This window comes from Apium graveolens, chromosome 6, assembly GCF_009905375.1.
Source record: "Apium graveolens cultivar Ventura chromosome 6, ASM990537v1, whole genome shotgun sequence".
Lineage (NCBI taxonomy): Eukaryota > Viridiplantae > Streptophyta > Magnoliopsida > Apiales > Apiaceae > Apium > Apium graveolens.
The window spans coordinates 60,957,936-60,982,353 of NC_133652.1; the positions used below are offsets into that span (position 1 = coordinate 60,957,936).

General features: G+C 31.3%; 3 protein-coding genes and 1 long non-coding RNA gene across 9 annotated transcripts; 2 read left to right on the plus strand and 2 right to left on the minus strand.

Annotated features, from left to right (window-relative positions):
* Positions 1-2,563: 2,563 nt before the first annotated feature.
* On the minus strand, positions 2,564-4,144 carry LOC141667099 (aquaporin TIP4-1). The gene is made up of 3 exons (XM_074473456.1): positions 3,897-4,144; positions 3,521-3,762; positions 2,564-3,133 (listed from the first exon to the last, which is right to left on the minus strand). Exons 1-3 carry the CDS (start codon positions 4,021-4,023, stop codon positions 2,759-2,761), a joined length of 744 nt encoding a protein of 247 aa, XP_074329557.1. The 5' UTR covers positions 4,024-4,144; the 3' UTR covers positions 2,564-2,758.
* Positions 4,145-6,842: 2,698 nt separating this feature from the next.
* Positions 6,843-9,174, plus strand: LOC141665160 (uncharacterized). Its single transcript, XM_074471143.1, has 6 exons — positions 6,843-7,041; positions 7,135-7,321; positions 7,418-7,976; positions 8,046-8,118; positions 8,527-8,735; positions 8,821-9,174. The coding sequence occupies exons 1-6, from the start codon at positions 6,843-6,845 to the stop codon at positions 9,172-9,174; spliced, it is 1,581 nt and encodes a 526-aa protein (XP_074327244.1).
* A 1,004-nt stretch (positions 9,175-10,178) lies between these two features.
* On the minus strand, positions 10,179-17,125 carry LOC141667053 (casein kinase 1-like protein 4). Of its 6 annotated transcripts, none has more exons than XR_012552458.1 (18): positions 16,873-17,125; positions 16,519-16,559; positions 15,911-15,980; positions 15,675-15,823; positions 15,400-15,495; positions 15,196-15,266; positions 14,350-14,411; positions 14,199-14,262; positions 13,868-13,952; positions 13,529-13,655; positions 13,146-13,222; positions 12,910-12,970; positions 11,511-11,626; positions 11,129-11,303; positions 10,942-11,049; positions 10,691-10,753; positions 10,473-10,575; positions 10,179-10,338 (listed from the first exon to the last, which is right to left on the minus strand). XR_012552458.1 is itself a non-coding variant. In XM_074473388.1 (15 exons), exons 1-14 carry the CDS (start codon positions 16,946-16,948, stop codon positions 11,133-11,135), a joined length of 1,266 nt encoding a protein of 421 aa, XP_074329489.1. In that variant the 5' UTR covers positions 16,949-17,125; the 3' UTR covers positions 10,782-11,049; positions 11,129-11,132. The 6 variants fall into 6 exon arrangements, 2 of the variants coding, with proteins under 2 accessions (XP_074329489.1, XP_074329490.1); XR_012552456.1 differs by having other exon boundaries at positions 10,867-11,049; XR_012552457.1 differs by having other exon boundaries at positions 10,473-10,753.
* A 2,015-nt stretch (positions 17,126-19,140) lies between these two features.
* Positions 19,141-23,746, plus strand: LOC141664218 (uncharacterized). Its single transcript, XR_012551887.1, has 2 exons — positions 19,141-19,282; positions 23,538-23,746. It is a non-coding gene; the product is annotated as an uncharacterized LOC141664218 (long non-coding RNA).
* The last annotated feature ends 672 nt before the right edge of the window (positions 23,747-24,418 follow it).

The window sequence follows — 24,418 nt, forward strand, 5'->3', positions numbered from 1 at the left end:
CAGCTCTCGTGATATTTGTTAATCACTGAGAGGTAACAGTTCCATACTGTAACAGAGTTTATTATTTCAATAAAGTTTATTTTCTGTTACTTAAGTTCTTTAAGTTCGATTTGAGTGTACTATACACTGTATTCAACCCCTCTACAGTGTGTGTGTGACCTAACAAATATATACTTCCACGAATATCTTGTGTTCTTTATTTTTTAATGTCCTAAACACTATTCATCTCAAGAACACGGAACCACTAATCAAACACAAAATTATTTATCCGCAAAAGATTTGAAAGAATTAGTCAGTGTCAAACAGCAAGTTGTTTTTGTATAATCACTCAAAACAGCAAGTTGTTAGCAGGACAAACAGCAAGTTGTTTGCAAGACAGTCAGTAAGCTGTTATCAAGTCATCGGGACAATCAGCAAGCTATTATTCATTCGGAAAGAATTTTTTAATTTAGTGAGTATCGTATTCAACCCCTCCCCCTTTTACGATAATTCGGGATCTAACATCATCATACTTTCTAGTCGATTCGTTTTCTTGATTTGAATGTGTCATCGTCTAATCTTTCCAAGTATTCATGTGGGGTCTTTTTCCTGCATCGCATTTCTGATCCCATTCAACAGGAGTCAAAAAAATTCCAGCAACCAAATTTGTTAACCAATCAATCTTTTCAATTATATCTCTAGCATGAAAGTCTTTTGGAAGCTCTAAGTTTTCCGGAATCTCTTATATTCGATGAAGTACAGAATCGTTTAAAAGAAAACAAAGAAAAGATTCTTTTAATGCAGGAGCTGAGTTCCGAATATAGGAAAGTTCAAACTCGAGAGCTTGCACACGCTCACCCGCCTCCGAGTAGGCCTTAAGTTTTGTTCCCCCTTGATAAGTTTCCAGAACTCAAGGTATAAACTAGCTTATGCAAATAAATTATAAATTTTATAAAATAATTCTTACATATCTATTAGCCCTTAAACTATATTATGATGCAACTTTTAACCCTAAAAATATAAAAAATGTACATTTTAACCCATAACATTACAAATCGAAGGAGGATTTGCCCCTCCGATTTAAACGATAATGATAAAAAGGGTAAATGGGTACGAAATCTCATAACATGGGGGTTAAAAGGTACAAGTTCAAATATTTGAGATTAATGGGTATAGTGCTGATCCGTTAACATTTCTGACTGATGTGATATCTTCGTCCTTCAACAAATTAAAAAGTAAAATTTAGTGCTCGTTCTTAAAATAAGTAACTTATAACTTAAATCGAATAAGTGACTGATAAGTGATAAGTTAATAAATGCTTATAAATTATAAGTTGGTTTCAGTGGAGACCTGGAGACCTGTTGTATAACTGCCGTTAGATTTTGTACGATTGTGTAGTTAGAGATGAATATAAAGTGAGAGACATAATATTAATATTTATAAAGCTAAGTCAAAATAGAGTGCATATGATACAACTTTATAAATAGAGTTACTTCAAATTATAAAATTTATTACTTTTAAATATAAATAAAAAATATAATGCAACATGTAGAATAAAATATTATGTGAAAAAATATATGAATATTTGATTTGCAAGTTGTATTATATCTTTTTATTTAGGTTTAAAAGTAGTATACTTCATAATAATTTTAAGTACTAAACTGGATTTATAAATTATTTTTTTTTCAAATAATATTTTATTCTGCAAATTGCATTATATTTTTTATTTACGTTTAAAAATATTATATTTTAAAATTTTAAGTACTACATTCTATATATAAAATTCTATAATATGTTCTGCACTTTTTTAATATATTTTTTTATATAATATTTTATTCTGCATGTTGCATTATATTTTTTTATTTAGGTTTAAAAATATTATATTATATATTAAAAGTACTGCACTCTATTTATAAAGTTCTTCACTCTATTATTTTAATATATTTTTTTCACATAATATTTTATTCTGCAAGTTGCATTATATTTTTATTGAGGTTTAGAAATACTAAATATTTATTTATGCATAGAGTGCAGTACTTCAAATTATAAAATGTAGTACTTTTAAATTTAAATAAAAAATATAATACAACATGCTGAATAAAATATTACGTAAAAAACTATATTTAAAAAAGTGCAGAACATATTGTAAAACTTTATAAATAGAATGTAGTACTTAAAATTATAAAATGTAATACTTTTAAACCTAAATAAAAAATATAATTTAACTTGCAGAATAAACTAGTTGATGTATGTAAAGTACTACGTGTCCTTAATTTTAGGTTTTATTTTATACACATATAATGTAACCTGAGACCTCCATTTCAACCCATCTAACGTCTATAAACGGGACTCCAGGTCTCCAAATAAAAAACGGACTCCACTGAACTTTTGCCTATATAAGTGTTTGGATAATTTAACTTATAAATCATAATTTTTTTATTTAAATGAACTAAAATAAATAATTTTTAAATATAATTATCTTAATTTATATAATTTAAGTTTGATTAACATTTTAAAAGTATATTTTAAAACTAAAATTGATAAAAAAAATGAAAAATAAAAGATAAGTTGAGAAAAAATACGTCGTTACTAACATTTAACTTATAAGTTGTAAATTCAACTTATAAGTTGGGTAGAGAAACACTCGTTAATAAGCTGGACTTATAGAATTGTCAAACAGGCCCTAGCCTAAAAATATGCATCACACCGAGATTTAAGCGATTCCCATTTATTGAAAACTAGACAATGTTCTGAATATCGAAGGACCTGCAGTAAACATTTAGCTCTCTTCATCTCTTGAAATAACAACATACGACCTATTAATGAAAAAGTTCTCGTAAACAAGGCCAGCAAGCCCACCACCAATGAGTGGCCCAATCCAATAAACCCAGTGGTCAGTCCATACTCCAGCAATCAATGCAGGCCCAAATGATCTAGCAGGGTTCATGGAAGCCCCGGAGAAAGCCCCACCGGCCATGATGTTGGCACCTACTACAAACCCAGTTAGTAATGGACCTAGCCCACAGAGGAAGCCATTCTTAGGATCTACAATAGTAGCATAGACTGTGAATAACAACGAAAATGTCAAAACAATCTCCATTATAACTCCTTGTAGACTGTCCATTCCAGCAGCAAGTGTGTGTACGGGAGTAATCTGCAGGAATCAAATTACAAAAATTTACATAAACCGATTAATTAAGAAGAAACTAAGATAAATACATTCCAATATTCGACTAATCTAAATTTTGTAATAACAAAAAATTACATAAATCGATCAATCACACAAGAAACTAAGACAAATACTTTTGATTGTTAGGCTAATCTGAATTCCGTACAATAACCCCTTTTTGTTTAGCGAACATTCACATATTTATACCATATGCATTATTTATACGACAAATCATTTTAATGTAAAAACTTTTGCAAACTACAAATCACCAACTTTAATAAAATAAATCACCTTGTTTATTTTCAAATTAACAAAATATAACTTAACATATATACATGCATATAAAGTAAATATGAAGAAATGAGGTGGTACCAATCCTCCAGTAAGATACTTAAGAAGAGCGCAAGCTGCTACGGAAGCTAAGCACTGATCAATCCAGTAAAGAATGGAGCGGAAGACGGTGATATGACCACCAACGCATAGGCCGAGTGTGACAGCAGGATTCAGATGACCACCGGATATTTTAAAAGCAGCAGAAATCATGACAGCCACCACCAGTGTATGTGCAATCGCCACAAAAAACAGTCCCACCACCTCATTTCCACTCATTTTATCTGCTTAAATCTTCATTGTCAGCTCCAATGTTTCACATAATTGTTACAGTATTATAAGATAACTCTATGATATGATAAATTTATTATATATTTGCATACTTGGACATAACAAAAGAAAAACACGAAAAGGGTACCAGTGGCCATGGCCGATCCCACACCAGCAAACACGAAAAGGAAGGTGCAGATGAATTCAACTACGAGAGCTTTGATACAGTCGGGCTGCAGAGCCTCCGTGCTCGTGCCTAATGCAATCCTTGACATTTTCACTTATCGACTGTAAAATAGCTTATGAAAGTTTTTACGAGGCTATGTATATTTATAAGCACATTATGGGTAGACTTTCGCTTGGAGATCAATCCAATCGTATCTCTTTAATACATTTTATATTCCGAAAATCTGTTATAATGCCAGAGAGTGAAAGATTCCACGTCGGTTGTCATGAATTGAACATAAAGTATCGGCTAACTGGTTGTGTAGGCACGTTAGAAAATTATATAAATTATCTCTTACAAAAAATGATCATAATCATGCACCGTTTTTCATTAAATACTTCTAGTTCGTAACTCCAACTGGAGCTCAATCTTAATTCATACTAAATTTTCAAATTCCAAGTTTGATTTAACCAAAAATTAATATGTCGAGTTAGCTCAAAAACTCAAATGTACTTCATTAAAAATAGATAAAGACTCAGCATGTATAAACAAATTGACTTCGTCTCAAATTTGATGGAATAAATATGTATAATGTCCATTTCAAAATATATAAATTAAAAACGAAAGTAAAGCCTCAAGCAGGCCCATGAACCTGCACAGGTCAAGTTACTTAAATTCTATTGTCAAAAAAAAGTTATTTAAATTCGAGCTAAACTGAATAAAATATTAATATATCTTCAACTTGATCACAACTCAATAATTGTCGAATCAAATTTAATAACAAGAGTCAATTTTAATCAAATTTAAATATTTTACGGAACAAATATTTAAAATTTAGTTACATAATCGTGGGAAAGTGTTGGTTGAGGTATCGGCCGGTTGAATAATTGAATCGAAAACTCAATTTCATTTTTCAGTATATCAAGGGAAATGTTGTTTAAGGTATTGGCCAATTGAGTAATCGAGTCGAAAATTTTGGATGAAACTGAATTAAAATTATAGCCTCTATAACCGATTGCATTATGCATACCAACTCTCAAAACCTTTGTATTATGATTGCTTGCGAGTTGCGAGTAATATGCTTAGCTAGTCAGTTTGCATTGTCGTTTCTCCTTTTTCATATTTGTTTTGTTTTGGCTTCTGCACTTCCAATTATTCATGCTACTGTGCTGGCAATTACTTAGCTTTATGTCAAACAATTGACTTGGGAGCAGTAGTAGAGTATTTCCTTTATGATCGTTTACAAATTCAATTTCCTAGAGATAGCTCCATACATGCACTGCATTTAGACTACCTCTAATCTATCAAACACGTCGAACTTGCATCAGCCTTCATAATTACTTAAAATATATTTTTCTGTAGACCAAATCATTGTTCACTTAATTGAATAACATTACTCTCATTCTATTAAAAAGTCAGATCAAAGTTTTAAAAAAAAAGGATATCGGTAAAATGCTGATGTTATAACATATATTTTTGGATTTTTTTGAAAAATATCCAAGTCTAAAAATATTTTTGCAAAAGCATTATAATTTTTTTAAAAAAATATAAAAATAATTTTTATTTGCAAAAATATTATTTTTCAGTTTTTGTTTGCAAAAATACGATTTTTAATAATTTGATTCAACTATATGTAAAATTCTACGAAATTCTGCAACTCCATGCAACCAAAAAAACTTGATTCAACTTGTTGCATCTTACATGTCTGTTTATTTTTATTTGATTTTGGTTGATTCCGTATTTTTACAAAAAAAAATCAGAAGATAGTAAAATCGTAAAAAAATTAAAAAAATAATATTTTTGATAATTTCTCTATATTTTTGATAATTTCTCTATATTTTTCAGGCATTTCGAATTAGAACGTTTACCAGTGTATACACGTATCATGTCCAATTCTTTTCCAGAAAAATTGACAAAAACAATTATACAAAAAAAAAATCTAATATAACTTAATAATATACTAATCCTATTCGGACCCTTTTTTCCTGTTGAAAAAACCCTCCAATACAGTGCATAGTTTAAAAAATGGTCCTACCGACTCAGGGAAGGAACTGGGGGAGCGGGGCCCGCCAACTGCTGAATAACCCCAAAATTTTAATATAAAATTTTAAAATTTACTATCAAAAAATTTTTTGGTCCCCCTAGATTTAAAAAAAACTAATTGAAATTGAGAATTGATTATACAAAATTTTATTGATTTTGTTAATTATTGCATTTAAAATAATATTGATTAGATGAAAATCATGGAATTTGTTCATTAATCTTAATAATTAATAAATAAACATATAAGATAAAGATAGTACAATTTGAAACAAAAAAAAGATGCTTAAAACTAAAGTCTAAAAACAGAACATACTTGTTCAGTTGTTCTGCTCCGGTCCAAAAACCCCCAATACACACTATACATAAAAGTTACAAAATTACAATCCCTAATATCATCTCTCTTTATCTACTCTACCTTTGCATCTAATCCGTAAATATGAGTAAAAGAAAAGAGATTACATCATATTTTCAACCCAAGAAGAAGCAAACAACTACTTGTGAAGATGAAAAACCTTATGCCGCCTCAATTGAAGTCACTGGATCTTGGAGAGCATACATTGATCTTGGCCCATATCAACCTGTGCAAGTTTATCCCTTCTCTGGTCCAGAAAATCATCCCCGTCGATTTCAAAAGAGTTGGTTTGATAAATTTCCTTGGTTAGAGTACTCCCCATAAAAAGATGCAGCATAAAAATTATAAAATGTAATACTTTTAAACCTAAATAAAAAATATAATTTAACTTGCAGAATAAACTAGTTGATGTATGTAAAGTACTACGTGTCCTTAGTTTTAGGTTTTATTTTATACACATATAATGTAACCTGAGACCTCCATTTCAACCCATCTCTCTTTATCTACTCTACCTTTGCATCTAATCCGTAAATATGAGTAAAAGAAAAGAGATTACATCATATTTTCAACCCAAGAAGAAGCAAACAATTACTTGTGAAGATGAAAAACCTTATGACGCCTCAATTGAAGTCACTGGATCTTGGAGAGCATACATTGATCTTGGCCCATATCAACCTGTGCAAGTTTATCCCTTCTCTGGTCCAGAAAATCATCCCCGTCGATTTCAAAAGAGTTGGTTTGATAAATTTCCTTGGTTAGAGTACTCCCCATAAAAAGATGCAGCATATTGTTTTTATTGTTTTCTTTTTGCTAAAAATCCATTAGAAAGGTGTGGCTCGAATACTTTTACTGTCAAGGGGTTTAACAGTTGGAGGAAAGTAAACAATGGAAAAGATTGTGCTTTTAGATGTCATGTTGGGAAAGGAGATGGTTCTAATTCAGCTCATAATTTTGTGGCTAAATGTTATTATAATCTTAAAAATCAGCCTTGTCACTTGGAGAAGATAGTGGAGTAATAAAGTGCAGAAGAGATCAAACGAAATCGAATGCGTCTTAAAACATCGATAGATGCAATTAAATGGTTGACATTCCAAACTTGTGCATTCAGAGGACATGATAAAAGTTGCAACGCGAATAATCAGGATAATTTTCTTGAGATGTTAAAACTTTTGGCTTCTTACAATCCTCAAGTAGAAGAAATAATTTTAGATAAAGTCCCCAAAAATGCCAAATACACTTCACCAAAAATTCAAAAAGAACTTTTACATGTTTTTGCTAGGAAAGTGCAAGATTTAATTTGTGATGAGATTGATGATACAAAATATTGTTTGATTGTGGATGAATCTAGAGATATTTCTAAAAGGGAGCAAATGACTATTGTGGTTAGGTTCGTTGATAAAAGCGGCTTTGTGAGGGAGCGTTTCTTGGATTTAGTCCATGTTAAAGATACAACTTCTTTAACTTTAAAGACTGAAATATGTGCTATTTTGTCTCATCATAATCTTAATGTCCAGAACATAAGAGGTCAAGGATATGATGGTGCCAGTAATATGCGTGGTGAGTGGAATGGGCTGCAAGCATTGTTTCTTAAAAATTGTCCTTATGCATATTACATTCATTGTCTAGCACATCAATTACAATTAGCACTTGTGGCTGCAACAAGAGAAGTACCTCAGATTCACACTTTCTTTCAAAATATGGTCTTTCTTATCAATGCGGTTACTAGTTCTTCTTAGCGGCATGATGAGTTGCAAACTAATCAAATTGCTGAAATTGAACATTTAAAGGAAATAGAAGAGATTCAAACAGGTAAAGGTCTCAATCAAATTGGAACATTACAACGTCCCTGAGATACTAAATGGAGTTCACATTTCACTGCTATATTTAGTTTGATAAGAATGTATGGTGCTACTCGCTCGTTTTTAATTGACGTTGCTGCTCAAGGCACAACTTTTTCTCAACGAGGTGATGTTTTAAGTGCTATTAAAATGTTAATGTCTTATGAATTTGTGTTTATTTTACATGTGGTTAAGGAGATAATGGCTATTACTGATCTACTTTGTCGAGCATTATAACAAAAGTCTCAAGATATTTTAAATGCCATGCATCTAGTTTCTACTACAAAGATGTTGATTCAAAAATTGAGAAGTGATGGTTGGGAGGGTCTCTTAGAAAATGTGAGATCATTTTGTGAACAACATACTATCTTGATTCCAGATATGAATGCTCCCTACTTTGATGTGCTTAAATCTCTTTGTCGACAAGGAAAACAAAAGCAAATGGTGACAATGGAACATCATTACCGAGTAGAAATTTTTACAACTGCCATAGATCAACAATTACAGGAGCTAAACAATAGATTCAGTGAACAAATGACGGAGCTTCTCATTTTAAGTGCATCACTAAATCCTAAGGGATGGTTACAGGTCTTTCAACATATAGAACATTTGCAAGTTAGCTGAAAAGTTCTATCCAGAAGATTTTTTGGGAGATGAAAAAATCCATCTACAGTGTGAACTACAACATTATGGGTTAGATGTTCCGGCTCATCCAGATTTGAAGAATCTGTCTACTCTTGGTGATTTATGTCATGGATTGGTAACCACAGGGAAAGCTGTCATGTATCCATTAGTTGATAGACTATTAAGGCTTGTCTTGACTCTTTCAGCATCTACTGCAACATCTGAACGAGCCTTTTCTGCTATGAAAATTGTGAAAACAAGTTTTCGCAATCGAATGAAAGATGAATTTCTTAGGGATTATTTGATAGTGTATATTGAAAAGGAGATTGCGGAGACCATTTCTGCCGAGAAGATCATTGATTCTTTTTATTTGATCAAAAAAAGGCGTACACATTTCAAATAAATCGGTATGTTTTCTACTTTTATTTATTTTGGTCCTCCCATATTAGATTCCTAGTTCCGCCCCTATACCCACTACACTTATTCTCCTCGTTGATCCACTTTACCAAAAAGAAAATATTGCAGTCCAACAAAATAATTAAAATTAATATATCCGACTTATTTGGAAGTTTACGTCAGAGCCTAACATATGCATGTTGATGCATTATTGCACTCCCTAACTGTCTAACAAAATAATTAAAATTAATATATCCGACTTATTTGGAAGTTTACGTCAGAGCCTAACATATGCATGTTGATGCATTATTGCACTCCCTAACTGTCTAATCAAAGCCTGGTTATATAACGTGGGTTCCACTGTTTGAAAATAGGACTACCTCCGTCCCATCGCGTTATATATGGGTTATATATGTTTACTATTTACGCGTATTTGGAAACTTTTATAAAGTATATTTCATAATATGTTTTTAAAATATTTTTTTTTAAATAATTCAGAAAAAAAAATTTGAAAAAAAAATAATAGAATTATATTTTAAAGAAGCATTTAAAAGAATGCCGAAAAATAATGCATAAAATTTAATGAAGGGGAGTAGTATTATTTTACATTCGCAGTTCGCACCTATACTTTATTATTTGTTCCATTAAATCATTCTCAATTTTAATATTTCATTTATTATAATAAAATACATATCAAGTACAGTGTAAATATTACTAAAAAAACCGAATTACAAACGGGAGAAGGTAAATAAGCTCGGCAATGTGCTTCGGTTGTGTACCTTATGATGCAAACTAATTTTATTTCTTTCAAAAGTATTTGTTTGACTGCTAATCTTATTATTGATAATCGCTTTTCAAACATAAATATAGTTTATATTTTCACATATCCTTTAAAATATTTAATAAAAATTTAAACATGCTATTTCAGTTTTCGGATAAAAGAGCGTACGAAGTATGAAGGAAATGCAATTAACCTCTGTCAATGGAGCAGACAAGCGAGGTTATGTAACGTGGAAAATCATTACTGATATATATAATTAGCTTTGTATCAAAAATGAAGATACTTGCGCAATTAGCACTATTACTAGAGGAAAACCGGTTCCGCAACGAAAAAAAATCTTAAAACCACAAGTTAAAAAAAACCCATCATATCCGTTATGTTACACACCACCTGCACAAAGTAAAATGGAAAATTTTGAGTCATCTCTATGAACGAAATTCCAAACAAAGATTCTAAACCAGATTCAAACTCTTAAATTACTAGGAAACATGGTAATGCATATATTTTGCATTATCTATAATTACCTTAACATCTTCAGGATGGATTGATAAGCATCCAGTTGCTGGTTAGTTTTCAGTTTCCTTTAAAAAAACCAGGTCCATTTGCATTAAGACTTCCAGTGTGGTCCTGTCGTTATTAATACTTTAAAACCCCTTCGAAAACATGAGCAGTAAGAATAAAAAAAGCTCGGCCAAAGCTTCGAAAACATGCTAGTGATGGGTCGTTATGGAACTCCGGATACCTAGATAAAACTGTTCCGGGAAACTTGAGGACTTCAATCCAAAAGGATAAAAGCAATTCAATCCTGAATTAAATAAGTACATCATCAAAACTTCAAAATCAATCAACACCACTATTTAATGATCTACTGTTTGGCAGAAGACAACACTTTACACTTAAATTTAATAATTATTTCACCTATATATCAATGACAACAAAATCTTGATAGGGCAAAACTCTAGCAACATTTAGCATATTTGTACTCCTAGTCACCTGGAGAAACACATTCTGTGATCTGGTACAGATACAACCTATAAATAGCTTTGTTCCCCTGGTAAATTTGTGCTATGCCATCCATAAAATGCTTCTTCATTTCCACAACTAAAATGAAACAAATAAAAGTCAAAGGTTGACCGAAAAATCTTAACTTCTATCACAACCAGTAGTGGGTCTTCCGTACCAATTCACTTGGCTGAAGAATTAAGGTGCAGTGACTGCTTCCAAATGTTTGACACAACAGTTTTTCCATCATGTGCCTTGTCAATATTTGCAGCAGCAAGATCTTCTGTTGTTACACGATTTTGCTTGGAAGAGCCACCAAATGCTTTAGAAGTAGATGGCATGTGGCTTCTAGTCTGTGATAAGCAGATTTAAAAATAAATGAGTAAATAAAATATTGAGAAACTAAAGTGTGCAATATCTGCAGAAAGCGTATAATCTAATCGTATCAAACATAAACTTCTATATCAACTAGTTTTTACAGAGACGCAATTTCTAGGAAACTATAAGCCAAGTGGAGGACAGTGATGCGAAATTCCATTAAACTGCAAACAATAACTCACATTTTCTTCCGGTGATTTATCTGCATTCAAATTGGGTGCTAATCCTGAATTGAAGTTCATGTGATCATCTGGACACATCAGGTTACTTGATCCTTCATGCTCATTGGTATAGCCTCCTGAAACAGAGAGCACAATAAAAATTTGCACTTGTCATTTATTATGATCACAATGTCTGTTGATGTCATGAACAATATCAACATATAAATTCTTGATATCTCTTTTCTTTAAAACGTCTTCCAGCTTGCCAGCAATAGAAAAACTGTCTGTTCCACAGGTTTTTTTTACCAAGTATATTAAAACAATAAGAGCTTGCATAACAACCATATATATATATTTCAGCAAAGCATTATGCTTGTCCGATTTTCTGCTATATTTTGCCTAGTTTACATGAGAGCAAAGAAAGATGAAGATGTAGATACTAGTTCATTAAATACGGTGTTAAGTTGCAAAAGTTGGCTTAACTAATTTTCCAGCTTTAAGATTTTATGGGCATCTCCAATTAGCTTTAAGATTTTATGGGCATCTCCAATTAGCTCTGCGGATTTTATGTATAAGCCCAGTACACTACAAACCCTCACTGCACTTTTTAGGATTTTACAGAACATTTATCTATTGTTGGAATTTTATGACACACAATGACTTATAATAACAGCTCACATCATCAGCTACTACTATCAACAATACAATGCCTTATTATGTAGATGACTAGAAAGAGAGAGGAGATACTGGGAGGAGAATTTGAACCGGAAAAGAGATCTAATTTAAAGTTAGCTGTACTACTTCCACTCCAACAGCTTCCAGGAGGAACTATGGAGCACTTGCTTTCTGTAATACCGAGAAGCTTCATCCAATGACAAAATTTTGTTAAAAGTTCAACCAACTCACTTCACTCTCGAGTACAATAAGTAGCCTGAATTTGACTTATTCAATCACCAGAGCTGAATAATTTCCTTTCTGTTCCAAATCATATATATTCAATTTGTAATATTGATTAATTCGGGCTTTAATGGACATTAATATAATTTCATCATGTTTGGATTTAGCCTTCAGAACTGAATAGCACCTATGACAAATCAATTCATGTATAATACTGAAAACAATAGTGATTACAAGTTGTATAAAACCTTATAAAGGCATTATAGTTCCTTGACCTGCTTACTAACTTTCATGTTTACAACGTTGAACGTTCGATATATTTAGTAATTGCCTCATCCCAGTTTGTTTACCATCCTTGAACATAGTGAAAAGAGCTTCGTAAAACTACCTCATCACTGGGCTAGCCAAAAGGCCTCATCTAGACATCCAAAAAGCCCAACCAATAATAAATTTGGTAACTACAGAAACTTAATAATGATATAACCTAAATTACATAAAGCTTCAATTGAAAAATGGGACTTACTACGAAGCTCGTCGCCTGGAGACACTCGTGTGCTGGTCATTCCAGAGACGGGCTGCAAACTCTAGAATCATGTACAATGAGGTATCAGTCATATAGATCATAAACTATAAGAAATTACTTAAATAATTTAGAAATATAGAAACTACACCAAAAAGTGGCGAGGAATGAAAATTTGAAAATTAGAATGTAAAAGTAAAGCAGAATAATTGATAGACCGAGTTCGAGGAGATACTAACAGAGTCTTTTAGCTGTATCTTTGATGATTGTTGAAACTTTTGGATGGTCCAATCAAATACATTATCCAGCTCGTAAGCTACACATTATAAGAAAACACGGTGAATCAAAACCCCAAAGACTTTGAATTTACTTCGTATTCGAAATAAATACAGCAAGTTGATCTTCAATAACCACAAGAAAGCTCTAAAAAAACAATAATATCTTATGATACACATATAGTACATGATTAATCCTATAAGAACCAGCAGTAAATTTAAAGAAAAACCAAACAATTAATTACTTGTATGCAAGCATAAAAGGCAACAAAATTTACAGTACATAAATCAATGTAATGTGAAGAATGGAATCTAGTGATATTTAGGGGAGGTACTTTTGTACAAACCTTCACGGGTAAACAAATCACGGAAGAGACGCTTCAGGAATCCATAGTCAGGCCGCATGTCGAACTTTAATGAATGGCAATAGTGAAAGTAAGATGCAAACTCAATTGGGTGAGACTTGCATAAAACCTGATGACAATATTATAATAGTGAAGTTGGTGAAAAGCTTAATATTAATACAAATCTGCTCCTCCAACTGGCTGCTAAAAACGTTATCAGTATATGCAAGCAGAATTTATATAACTCACAAAAGGGATCCCTCTGTACCATCATTCTGCACATCCTCTAATCTATCCGATAATCTCAGAAGGCAAGCAAACAATTCAGATTACAAAACTTACGTCAATGGGAGTTGATAGCTTCTTCTCACGTATTTTGTCATACTTTTGCTTCTTTGTTGGAGCTTTTAGACCCTGCCATGGAAGGCTGAAACGAAAAACTTAGCATGCTTGTCAGACTAAGTAATCATTCAGTAACTTGACTTTGTACAAGTCATAATATCACCTAAAAATTTGTTATGAAGGTGTATAAAATAAAACATTTCAAAAATATCATAAACAATGGTAAGAGCATCAGTTCTGCAGTCCAGTCCCTATCCAATTTCAAATTTGTACAAAATATTGTTTAAAAAAACAAATGATCAATTGTAAAGAGCAATCATGAAGGATATACCTTCCTTTCAGGAAATACAGTAAAACATATCCAAGTGACTCCAAATCATCACGACGGCTTTGCTCTGTAAAGATATGAAGCCCTCATAAATGTCAGCCTGGTAATATTAATGTGTATTTTTTATATAAACATTAATGATAACAGGACTAACCAACACCCGAATGAGTGTTGCAGCTTGCATAACGTGCAGTTCCTGTCAGATTCTTGTTCTCCCTGTGTAAGGACAGACGTCACGAATTTAGTACAGGACCACAAGAAGCAATATAAAGTGTGAAAAAAAACCGCATCAATAAACACATTATAGCAAATAAAACACTCATATTGTGTGACAGGTCGATGAATAAGAAACCTACTTGTGGATACGTTTATGAAACTGACGCATAGCAGACAAGCAACAATGTCATTTCTTATAAGCCAAACAACTTAATGGAAGACAGTATAAGCCCACAATTGAAACTTGTTTCACACAGCTAAAATTGATTTACCAAATGATCACTCCAATGCATAGCTATAAGCCTGTAATTGAATGAAACTAGCATTATTTGGTTCTAAATATATAACCAAAGATGTTATAACCATCCCTGCCACATGTTTCAACATGAAAAGATGGAAAAATCTTCGGTACATTATATTCAACTTAAATATATCAATAGTTACAGCCAATCAGCGTAGCAAAATTTGCAATAGAGTACTTGTACTATTTTAGAACCGGCCATACTCCCCATTTATGCATTCAATTATAGCTACTATTAATCACTTGGTGTATTTAGTTCCACATTTTTGGTATAGTTATCCTTGCCACCTGGCCAATCCAAAATATATAAATAGACAAAAAGCTAGTTGGTTTCATTTTATAATCATGCATTTGAATTGAACTTTCATTATACCACTTAAAGTTACTTTTATTTCAATATAGCAATGGCTATAGCCATTATAGAACTAGTAATTTTATATTTATATAAAGAAAAAAACAAGGAAAAAAATAAAAAAAATTTACCTGTATGGAATATGATGGTTAGTACCTGTCTCTCGATATCTTTTTGCAAGTCCAAAATCAATAAGGTAAACCTGATGCAATATATGATCAGTTTTGCTCTGACAATTTAAACATGAATGATGACCAAAGAATTGTACAAGTACAGAATGTGGAAGTGCATCATATGGTAAAAGTAAACAAGTTATAAGTTCTAACTACAATTACCTGAGTAGCTTTTCGGCCAAGACCCATCAGAAAATTGTCTGGTTTAATGTCTCTATGCAAATACCCTTTGGAATGGACATACTCAATTCTGGTAAGCTGGAAAATGATAAAGAGGAAAAAGTGTGACTATCAAAACCAGGTAGGAACAAGTATATTGTCAAACTAAATGATTGTGTTTATAAAACAAAAATAGGCACTAAATCTTTTAACATGTAAGAAATGTAATTCTCTAAGATTTACTTATGAATGATCAAATTATTTAAAAGTTTAGGTACCATTTGATCAGCAAGCATTAATACAGATTTCAGTGAAAACTTTCTACCACAATACACAAACAGATCTTCTAGACTTGGTCCTAATAGGTCAAGAACAAGAGCATTGTTCTCTCCGTCTACCCCACGCCATCTTATGTTTGCAATACCAGCTGCAAGATCCCGATTCACTGAATGTAAGTACTTGATGTACACAAAGAACAATCAATTTTATAAATCAAACAATATTTTTCACTTACCTCCGCCATAGAGAATGTTATACACCTTTGCCTCATAAAGTAATTGTGGGTGTTTCGTCTTTTTACTCTCCTACACATGAAAACAACTTATCACTTATTCAAATAATCATTGTATACAAAGATGGATGAAAATAATTATCATATCAGCGAACCCTGCAAAGTCGCAGGCAGGCCAAAAGCTTACATACTGCTATCAAAAATAGTTACACATTTCATCAACTCCTCAAATTTCAATCCAGGGAAAGACTTACAAATTTGCCTACAATTGAACTAAAATATAATTATTATCATCCCCGCTATAACCTTTTCCGTTTAGAGTAAATTTCACTCACTACAACATACATATGAAACAGCAGAGAATCAAAGGTAACAAGTAAATCAAAATATTTATGTACTACATAAAAAGTACACATAGCAACATGAACATTGTAGGCGTTAATAGGTAGGTAACCTATCAGTAAATTATTCAAAATGATCCTTACGTCCTTAGCACTCCAATTACACTTTAAATTTAAGCCACGGGCACTTACGTAAAAACACAATTAGCTCAATGAATAAGAAATATCAAGTCAATTAAGTTTTCCAAAAAAAATGAGGATTAAACTTACAATTTTGACAGCAACGACCTCCAATGTCCTGATATGAGTGGCTGTAAAATCACACACAACAAACAAAAGAAATTAAGAAAAATCTACGCATATATAGATATATGCATACTCTAATTATAAAAAAAATGTATGCCTACTCATTTGCATATATTTATATAGGTTTTGTCTAGTGTGTGTGCCTATGGTCCACCAATATTTTGTGGACACTAACTCTTAGCATATACTCATGGGCACACACTAGAAAAACAGTCACACACATTTATAGAGGGAGGGAGGGAGAGAGACAGGGAGAGGGAGAGGGAGACGGAGAGAGGGGGAGAGAGGGGGAGAGAGAGAGAGAGAGAGAGAGAGTACCGAGGAAGATTTCACCGAAGGAACCACTACCGATCTTCCGACCTAGCTTATACTTTTCGCCAACAATTCTCTCCATTTATTGACCCCCCCCCCTCCCCTAATTTCTGCCTCGCGATTTGATCAATGACGTATGAACAGTTTCTAGGGTTTCCGTTTGAATGGATTACCACGCCATTCTAAAATTGAAGATGACCAAGCTTCAAATGGGCAGTGGTGGGGAGATTTGCTTTATTTTCCGCCTCACGGCCCTCAAGTAACTATTTGCCAGTTTTTTTTAAAATATATATATATATAGGGATTTTTTTCAAAAATATGTTTATTTAGTTTTTTTGTAAAAAAATAATTTTTTTAATTTTAATTTGTGAAAATACATTTTTTTTCAATTTTATTTGTAAAAATACGATTTTTCAACCCGTTGCCACCCGGTGGAACTCAAATTCAACCGGATGCGATTTCAATTACAATTAAATAGAATTTTTTTGATTTTGGTTGCAAATCGTATTTTTACAATTTTTCAAAAAGATCGTTAAATTTCAAAAAAAACTTAAAAAAAATAGTATTTTTTGTTATTACTCAAAAAAATATTTGCCACGTCAATAATAAATCTGATGCGGATAGAGTATACAATAGAATCTCCGTATAATAATATTTTCCGTAGTAATAACTATCGTATTTTAATAAAAAATGATTATAATTTGTGTCAGTTATAATCAAGAATAATTTATACATTGTAATATTTTATACTTTTTCAGAGTCCATCTTTTATTAATTTACCTTCATATAAGAATAAAAATGCTTAAATATATATATATACACATATATATATGAGAGAGACAAATTGATATATAACTAATAATATATTGATATATAACCAATAACATATAGTCTATTTAAATAAAGGCTTAAAATATATTTTCAAAGTTATTCCATCATTGAGCTTATGCGCTTATAATCACTCAATCATCTTCGGTCTAATTTGTTTGAAATTCATACATTTGATATAATGTTACATAATTTGTATTAAAAAGTTATGATATATCTTTTAAATTCATGCATTCAAGATATATAATAAAAACTATTTAAATTTTAAAATTTGAAATTTATATGGTAACCTCTACTAAAAAATAACCTTCCTATAATAATATTTTTTCTCGATACCAACGATATTACTATACGGAGATTTTATTATATAAGATCATTTTCAAAATAGTTGGTTAAGTTAATCCTCCTTCGGTACATAAATACAACTAGATATATGTAAATTTTTTACTATTATTAGTCAAATTAATAATATTTTTACTGGAATTTATATATATCATATGAATAAAGATAAAATAAATGTACATATATTTAGGTGTATTTATGTACAATTTAGTGTTTAAACAGAGATAAAATAACAAAAATAAATTTGATTTTACATATTCACCATCCCTTAAAAAACATATACCTCTACGTATAAGGAATAGGTTCTAAATTATAAATTTCTCAACCTAATCTACGAGGTTGGGATGAAAAAATTCATACTTAATTTCATAATAAATCCAACCAAACCTCCCTCGAATAATACTAAAAATATTATTCAAATCTTAACTTATAAAATATTATTTAAATAGCCATATATGTCTTTTATTTTTTTTATTTTTTATTTAAATAAATTAAACAAAACCAAACATAACTGGCTTCATTATTATTAAAGTTTTGGAAGAGGTGAGATGTAATTATATATATGTCCTATATATATGTAAAATTGCAGAGTCTTTTTGTCAAAATTTTGGCTTAATCCACGATGACAAAAATAATGTATGGTAAATATAAATAGGAACACAATGATGAATACAAATATAACAATAAACATAAAAACAAACCCGATCCCATAATTGTATCTATATAGCCCATAGGACATATCTAAAAGCTACAACAAGAACCACCGAAACCACTAAAAACAATGAGATTTAAGGTTTTTATATCCGGACTCAATTTTAATTAAATATATGGATAAATATGTATGCGTTATAATTATAACTTTTCAAGTCTATTTCTCATGATGTACTTAATTATACCATTCATTTTTCTTTTTCTCTTTATATATACTTATATGAGTTGCGTTCTAAAGAGAACCCCCGCAAAAAGGAAATCAGGGAACTTTTAATATCAAGAGGCATATATGTAATTATCTAAAACAATAAGGGTAAATTTAACAAAAGATTAGTTAACCCACACAAAATCCACCTAATATTTTATAGATACAATATACACACGGCACTAAACACACGCCCCGAACACACCCACCGCATGCATTCAAGATCGATTTATATTCTCAAATTCAGATCGATTTATATGGTAGATTTCAGCTTAAAAGTGAAACAAAAAACATTAGATTGAGCTACATTCAAGATGTTTCGACGAATTGGTAAGAAATCGAAAACTCCTTTTGAGTAGTTTCTTTTTCGATTTTCAATATGTAAATGAGTTTTTATGCAGTCGATTCAATTTAGATTCTTTTTTTATTAATAAATATAAGTTATTGTAGGGTTTTCATGTGTAAATTCATTAGTAAATTCATTTTTCGATATAGATGAGTTTCTATGTATTTGATTCATTATTAGATTCATTTTTTTGTTGATGTATATAAGTTATTACAGGTTTCTCATGTATAAATTCATTAGTAGATTCATTTCTCGATTTTTTATATGTAGATAAGTATTTGTGTATTTGATTCATTATTAGATTCATTGTTTTGTTGATGTATATAAGTTATAGGTTCTCATATATAAATTCATTATAGTATTTTCATTTTTTTATTTTCTATATGTAGATGAGTATTTGTGTACACGAATTTTTTATGTATATAAATTTAGGAGCTGTGAAAAGATTGGTGGTATTGTGCCTGAATAGTTAGAATTGGCAAGCCTAAACTCTTGTAGTTTACGTAACTGACCAAACTCTTCAAGTACTGGTATCACTACTAGAAAAATGTCCTTAGACATCGTTTATAAACCGATGTTTTTTTTCAAACCGATGTCTTTTTTTTCAAACTGATGTCTTCGCATATATAGAGAAAGGTAGGGGTCTTTAATATTGGTTTTTAGCCGATGTTAAAGATGTAAATATACATCGGTTTTCTTAGCAAACTGATGTATAATTAGCCTTTTTTTAATAATATCTTAAAAGTAGATTGTAAAAAATGGTATTTAGGAGGTTAAAAAGCACTATAAACATATAACAGGGAAGAACTTCTAGTTGATAAACATCAAATTCTTAAAAAAAACTGATGTCTTACTCAGTTTATTTACTCAACCGTCGTTAAACATAACTTATAACATCAGTTTTACTTGAGGAAGCGATGTGAAACTTCTACTTTAACATCGGCTGCGTATGAGGAATAGCTCACAGCTGCTTACAAGTTTGAAAACTAAACTACAGAGAAATGCTTACAAAATATAGCTTGATATATTTCTCTTAAAATAGGCTTGCTTAGTTTTTGTTCTACTTGCTACACTTGGTTTATATATCCCAAGTTTACATGACAATAAGACAAGATAATAAAACAAAACATATCTAGTCTAATTCCATGCTACTTCACTACTCTATTCCATCACCTTTGAATATCTTCATAATTGCATGGAAATTGTAAATTGTAATATCTGGGACATGACGTGTAATTATTTTTATCAATAAATGATTTTATGTGATTATTATGTGATTTTTGGTGAATTATTTTATGATTGGTGTGGTTATGTGGATGTTTATATGTGGTAAAGTCTAGGTATGTTAATTTTATTATGTCCAGAATAAAATATAGAGAATTAAGGTATTTTTCTGGTAATTTTTGGAGTAATATATGATTTTATATTGATTTATGAATTAATTAACTATTTTTTGAATAATTACAAAATTATTTTATAAAGTCGGGAATCGTCCAACCTCAACCGTTTTTACGTTTTTACAACCCGAAACTCTTCCGAAAATTCCTTCCTAACATAATCTGGTAATTCCAGATATTTTCCATGTTTTGACTTTTTCGATCCGGATTACGGTTTGACCCGTGTGCGGCCCGGCGCAATATTTTCGATACGCTAACCCTTTTCGATAACATTATCTTCGTACAAATCGTTTTATAAAAGCCCGATTTTGATAATTATCCAAAACAGGATAGTGCTTATCCAAAACAGGATAGTGTTTATCCAAAACGATAGTATTTATAGTTACTTAGCGGCAAAGCAACGTATTTATCGATCCAACACGATCTAGAACCTACTAATATTCCGTATATATAAGCCCTTTTCTTATTTCATTTCACTTGTATAATCATATTCAGACAGTACAAACCACTAAAACCCAGATAAACCCTTATAAAATACCGTGTTCTTGAAAATCAATCGCACAAACGAAGGTGTTATCGAACTCCGATTCGGGCGTGGAATATATCAAAATGAAGCTCTCGAAAACCTCTTTCTGAATCCACCATCTGTTTTTGTGCAAAAATCAAGGTATTTTTTATATTCAATTGTTTTATTTCGAATTTATTTAAGATTATATTATAAATTTTTGTTCTTGATGTTTTTGATATGATTTGATGGCATAATCATGTAAATCTTTTCTTCCCGATAATTTTGGTATATTATATGTCAAAAACCGAGTTCAATAATATGTCCAAATTGTGGTTTGATTCTCGGATTCATAAATTAGGGTTTATAGGTTGAATGATCTTAATTGGAAATTGGGTATTTTTGTGTCTAGGGTTAGTGTTTGAAATTGATTGCACGAAATTATAGATCGTCCAAAGACGAATAATTTGGTATAAACGAATTAAACAAATGATAACATGAAGGCTTTGATTGGAGTTTGGGAAGGATCGCCGGCGGCGGGTTTTACCCGTGAGTAATTTGGTTTGAATAATCGAGTTCGTCTTGACATAATCTTCTGATCTGCACTTTCTTATCGAGTTCTGGGCACGTCGACTCATCGGCGGTGGCCAGAGACGGCGACGTTGCCAAAGTGCAGTTAGGCCACTGAGTTTTCAGTGTATTTTTATTTTAGTCCCTGACCTTTTCAGAAATTATAAAAAGGGGATTGATGATTTAATTATTTTCAAATATTGTATATTCTTTTTATAATTATTTTCAAAAATTGATTTAATTGTTTTTAAAATTTAAAAACTCATTATTTATTATTCTGAAAAAAAAAATTTTATTTAAAAATAAATCTTAATTATTTAATTATTTAACTTTAGTTGATAATTAATTATTTAATTAGTTAATTAATTTAAATATTAATTGATTAATTAATTTAATTAGTTATTAATTAATTTTAATTGATTTAATAATTAGATTTAATTATTTACTTTTGATTTAAAAATTCCGAAAAATAGTTTCGAGTTTTAAAATATTATTTTAAATTATTTTCAAAGCTCGATAATTATTATAAAATTATTTTAAAGTTAGATTCGGGCGTTCGAACCCTATTATTTAATTATAAAATGATTCGAAGTCGCTTTTTAATTCCAAAAAATGTTTAAAAATTCGTATTAAATACCTGGAAAATCATTTTGATCCCGAATCTTCTTTGAAAAATTATTTCGATCAAATATCTTACGTGCTATGTGCCATATGTGATTTGATTGCTGTAGAATATGATTGTATGTGCATTGTTTGATTGTTTTTGCTATAAGTTTCAATCCGTACGTCGGATTTGGGTGAAACGAAGGGTAGATAGAAGCTTGTATCGAATAGAAGGAGATGAGAAGTAGCGTTGATGAGTATATGTGATGTCTAACGGAGGAAGCGAGACGTAGAAAAGGAAAGTAAGTGGTCAGTGAGTGGGAACCAATTGTCAAGTGTTAGTAAAGTGAAAGCGAATTGATAAGGCAAGTGTTCCTGAACTTTCTTGTCGTATAATTGTGAATACTTTGGAACTCTTTTCATTATGTTGCAATTATTCCCAGTAGTTCCTATTCTATATTGAGAGTAATTTACAGTACTTAACCCTAAATCCTGATTCTTATTGATCTTGAGCTGCAAGCCTGATTTCTTGTAAACTATTGATTGTTGAATTCTTGGATACGAACCACACATATCTGATACTACTCCATAAATACATATCTACCACATACTGATCCTTGATATGAGATTGCTTAACAGACGAACCTTTATGCCTTGTATAACATGAGACCATTTCTTGTAACCTTTGCACCCTTGATCTTCTACACTCTGATTCTTTCCCTGAATTGAAAGTCAATCTTCTTGTTTACCTTGTTATACCTTAACGGTATTGTGAATCACCTTATGCTTCAAGATAAATGTTGTTTATGATTCAATTTATTGAATTACATTATTTATCATGTTATTATTATAGAATTGGATTGTTTTTAAATATGGACCAGATTTGTGGTCGGACCAGATTCGTGGTCATAATAGGCCAATATATGCCTTGGATCCAGTATATAGAGCAAAGTTGGGAGCCTTGCTCGGGGTTAGTGTGTGACTGATCAGCAGCCTAACCTTGGTTTTTAAAATAAAAATGAATATTCAATTCTAATCATTGCTTATTAGGAAACTTGATACCCTATATCATTTCAATTGATCATTATTTAATCTCAGTGTTGTTATTGTGACTTGCTGAGCTAGTTAGCTCACTCTTGCGAATCTGTTTATGTTATTTTCCAGTTAAGAAGGAAACTGGTAATGGCAAGGATCCCCAGTCGAGTGTGCCAGCTAGGTTTTCAAGTTGAAATGGAATAAGCTAGCAGAAGTTGTGTGACTTGGTGTGTGCTAAAAAGTTTGTAATAAAGTTTGACTTCAGATGTAAGATAAATAAATTTAGGATTTGGTACATTTGTAATAATTAAGATTGTGGCTTGTGGACATACTTAAACTGTTGCGATCCGTGGATATGGTAAGTAGGGTCATTTCGTATATTATTATATTCGTAAACAGGTTTAAATATGGTGTGTTTTTATGTGTTGTAGACCCCAAACTTCTGACCCGGGTTTGGAGGGCGTCACAGAAATGGTAATGCTTCTTTATTCTTAGATTCCTGCTTAACAGACTGCCACATTCCTTTTGCAAACACCCAACGCATATGACTGTATTATCACTGTCAACATCTATTTGAATTTGATCATCCGTCGAGACTATGTTGTCATCCGTCGGGAGCTTTGTTGATCATCCGTCTGGAGTCTTGTAGATCATCCATCGGGAGTCTATTTCCCACTTGACTCTATTTTACTTATACAAAATTACAAGATATCTCATATTTACAATTAATCAACCTATTCTGCATATCAAACTAGTAGTCAACATGACTTATAGAACCCTAAGCAATTTACTTGACTAATACATGTTGTTTGCAGAAATGTGCTATAGTTCTTATTTGTTACATAAGCTACTCACTCGATGGATGTCAATTTGTCATCCATCGGGACTATAAAGTTCATCCGTCGGGACTATATTTAATCATCCGTCGAGTGCTACAAATTTCACTAAGTTAAATCTACTAAGGTGTTTTGTTTAACTTATCATCAAGTTCACAACATATTTCTAACAAT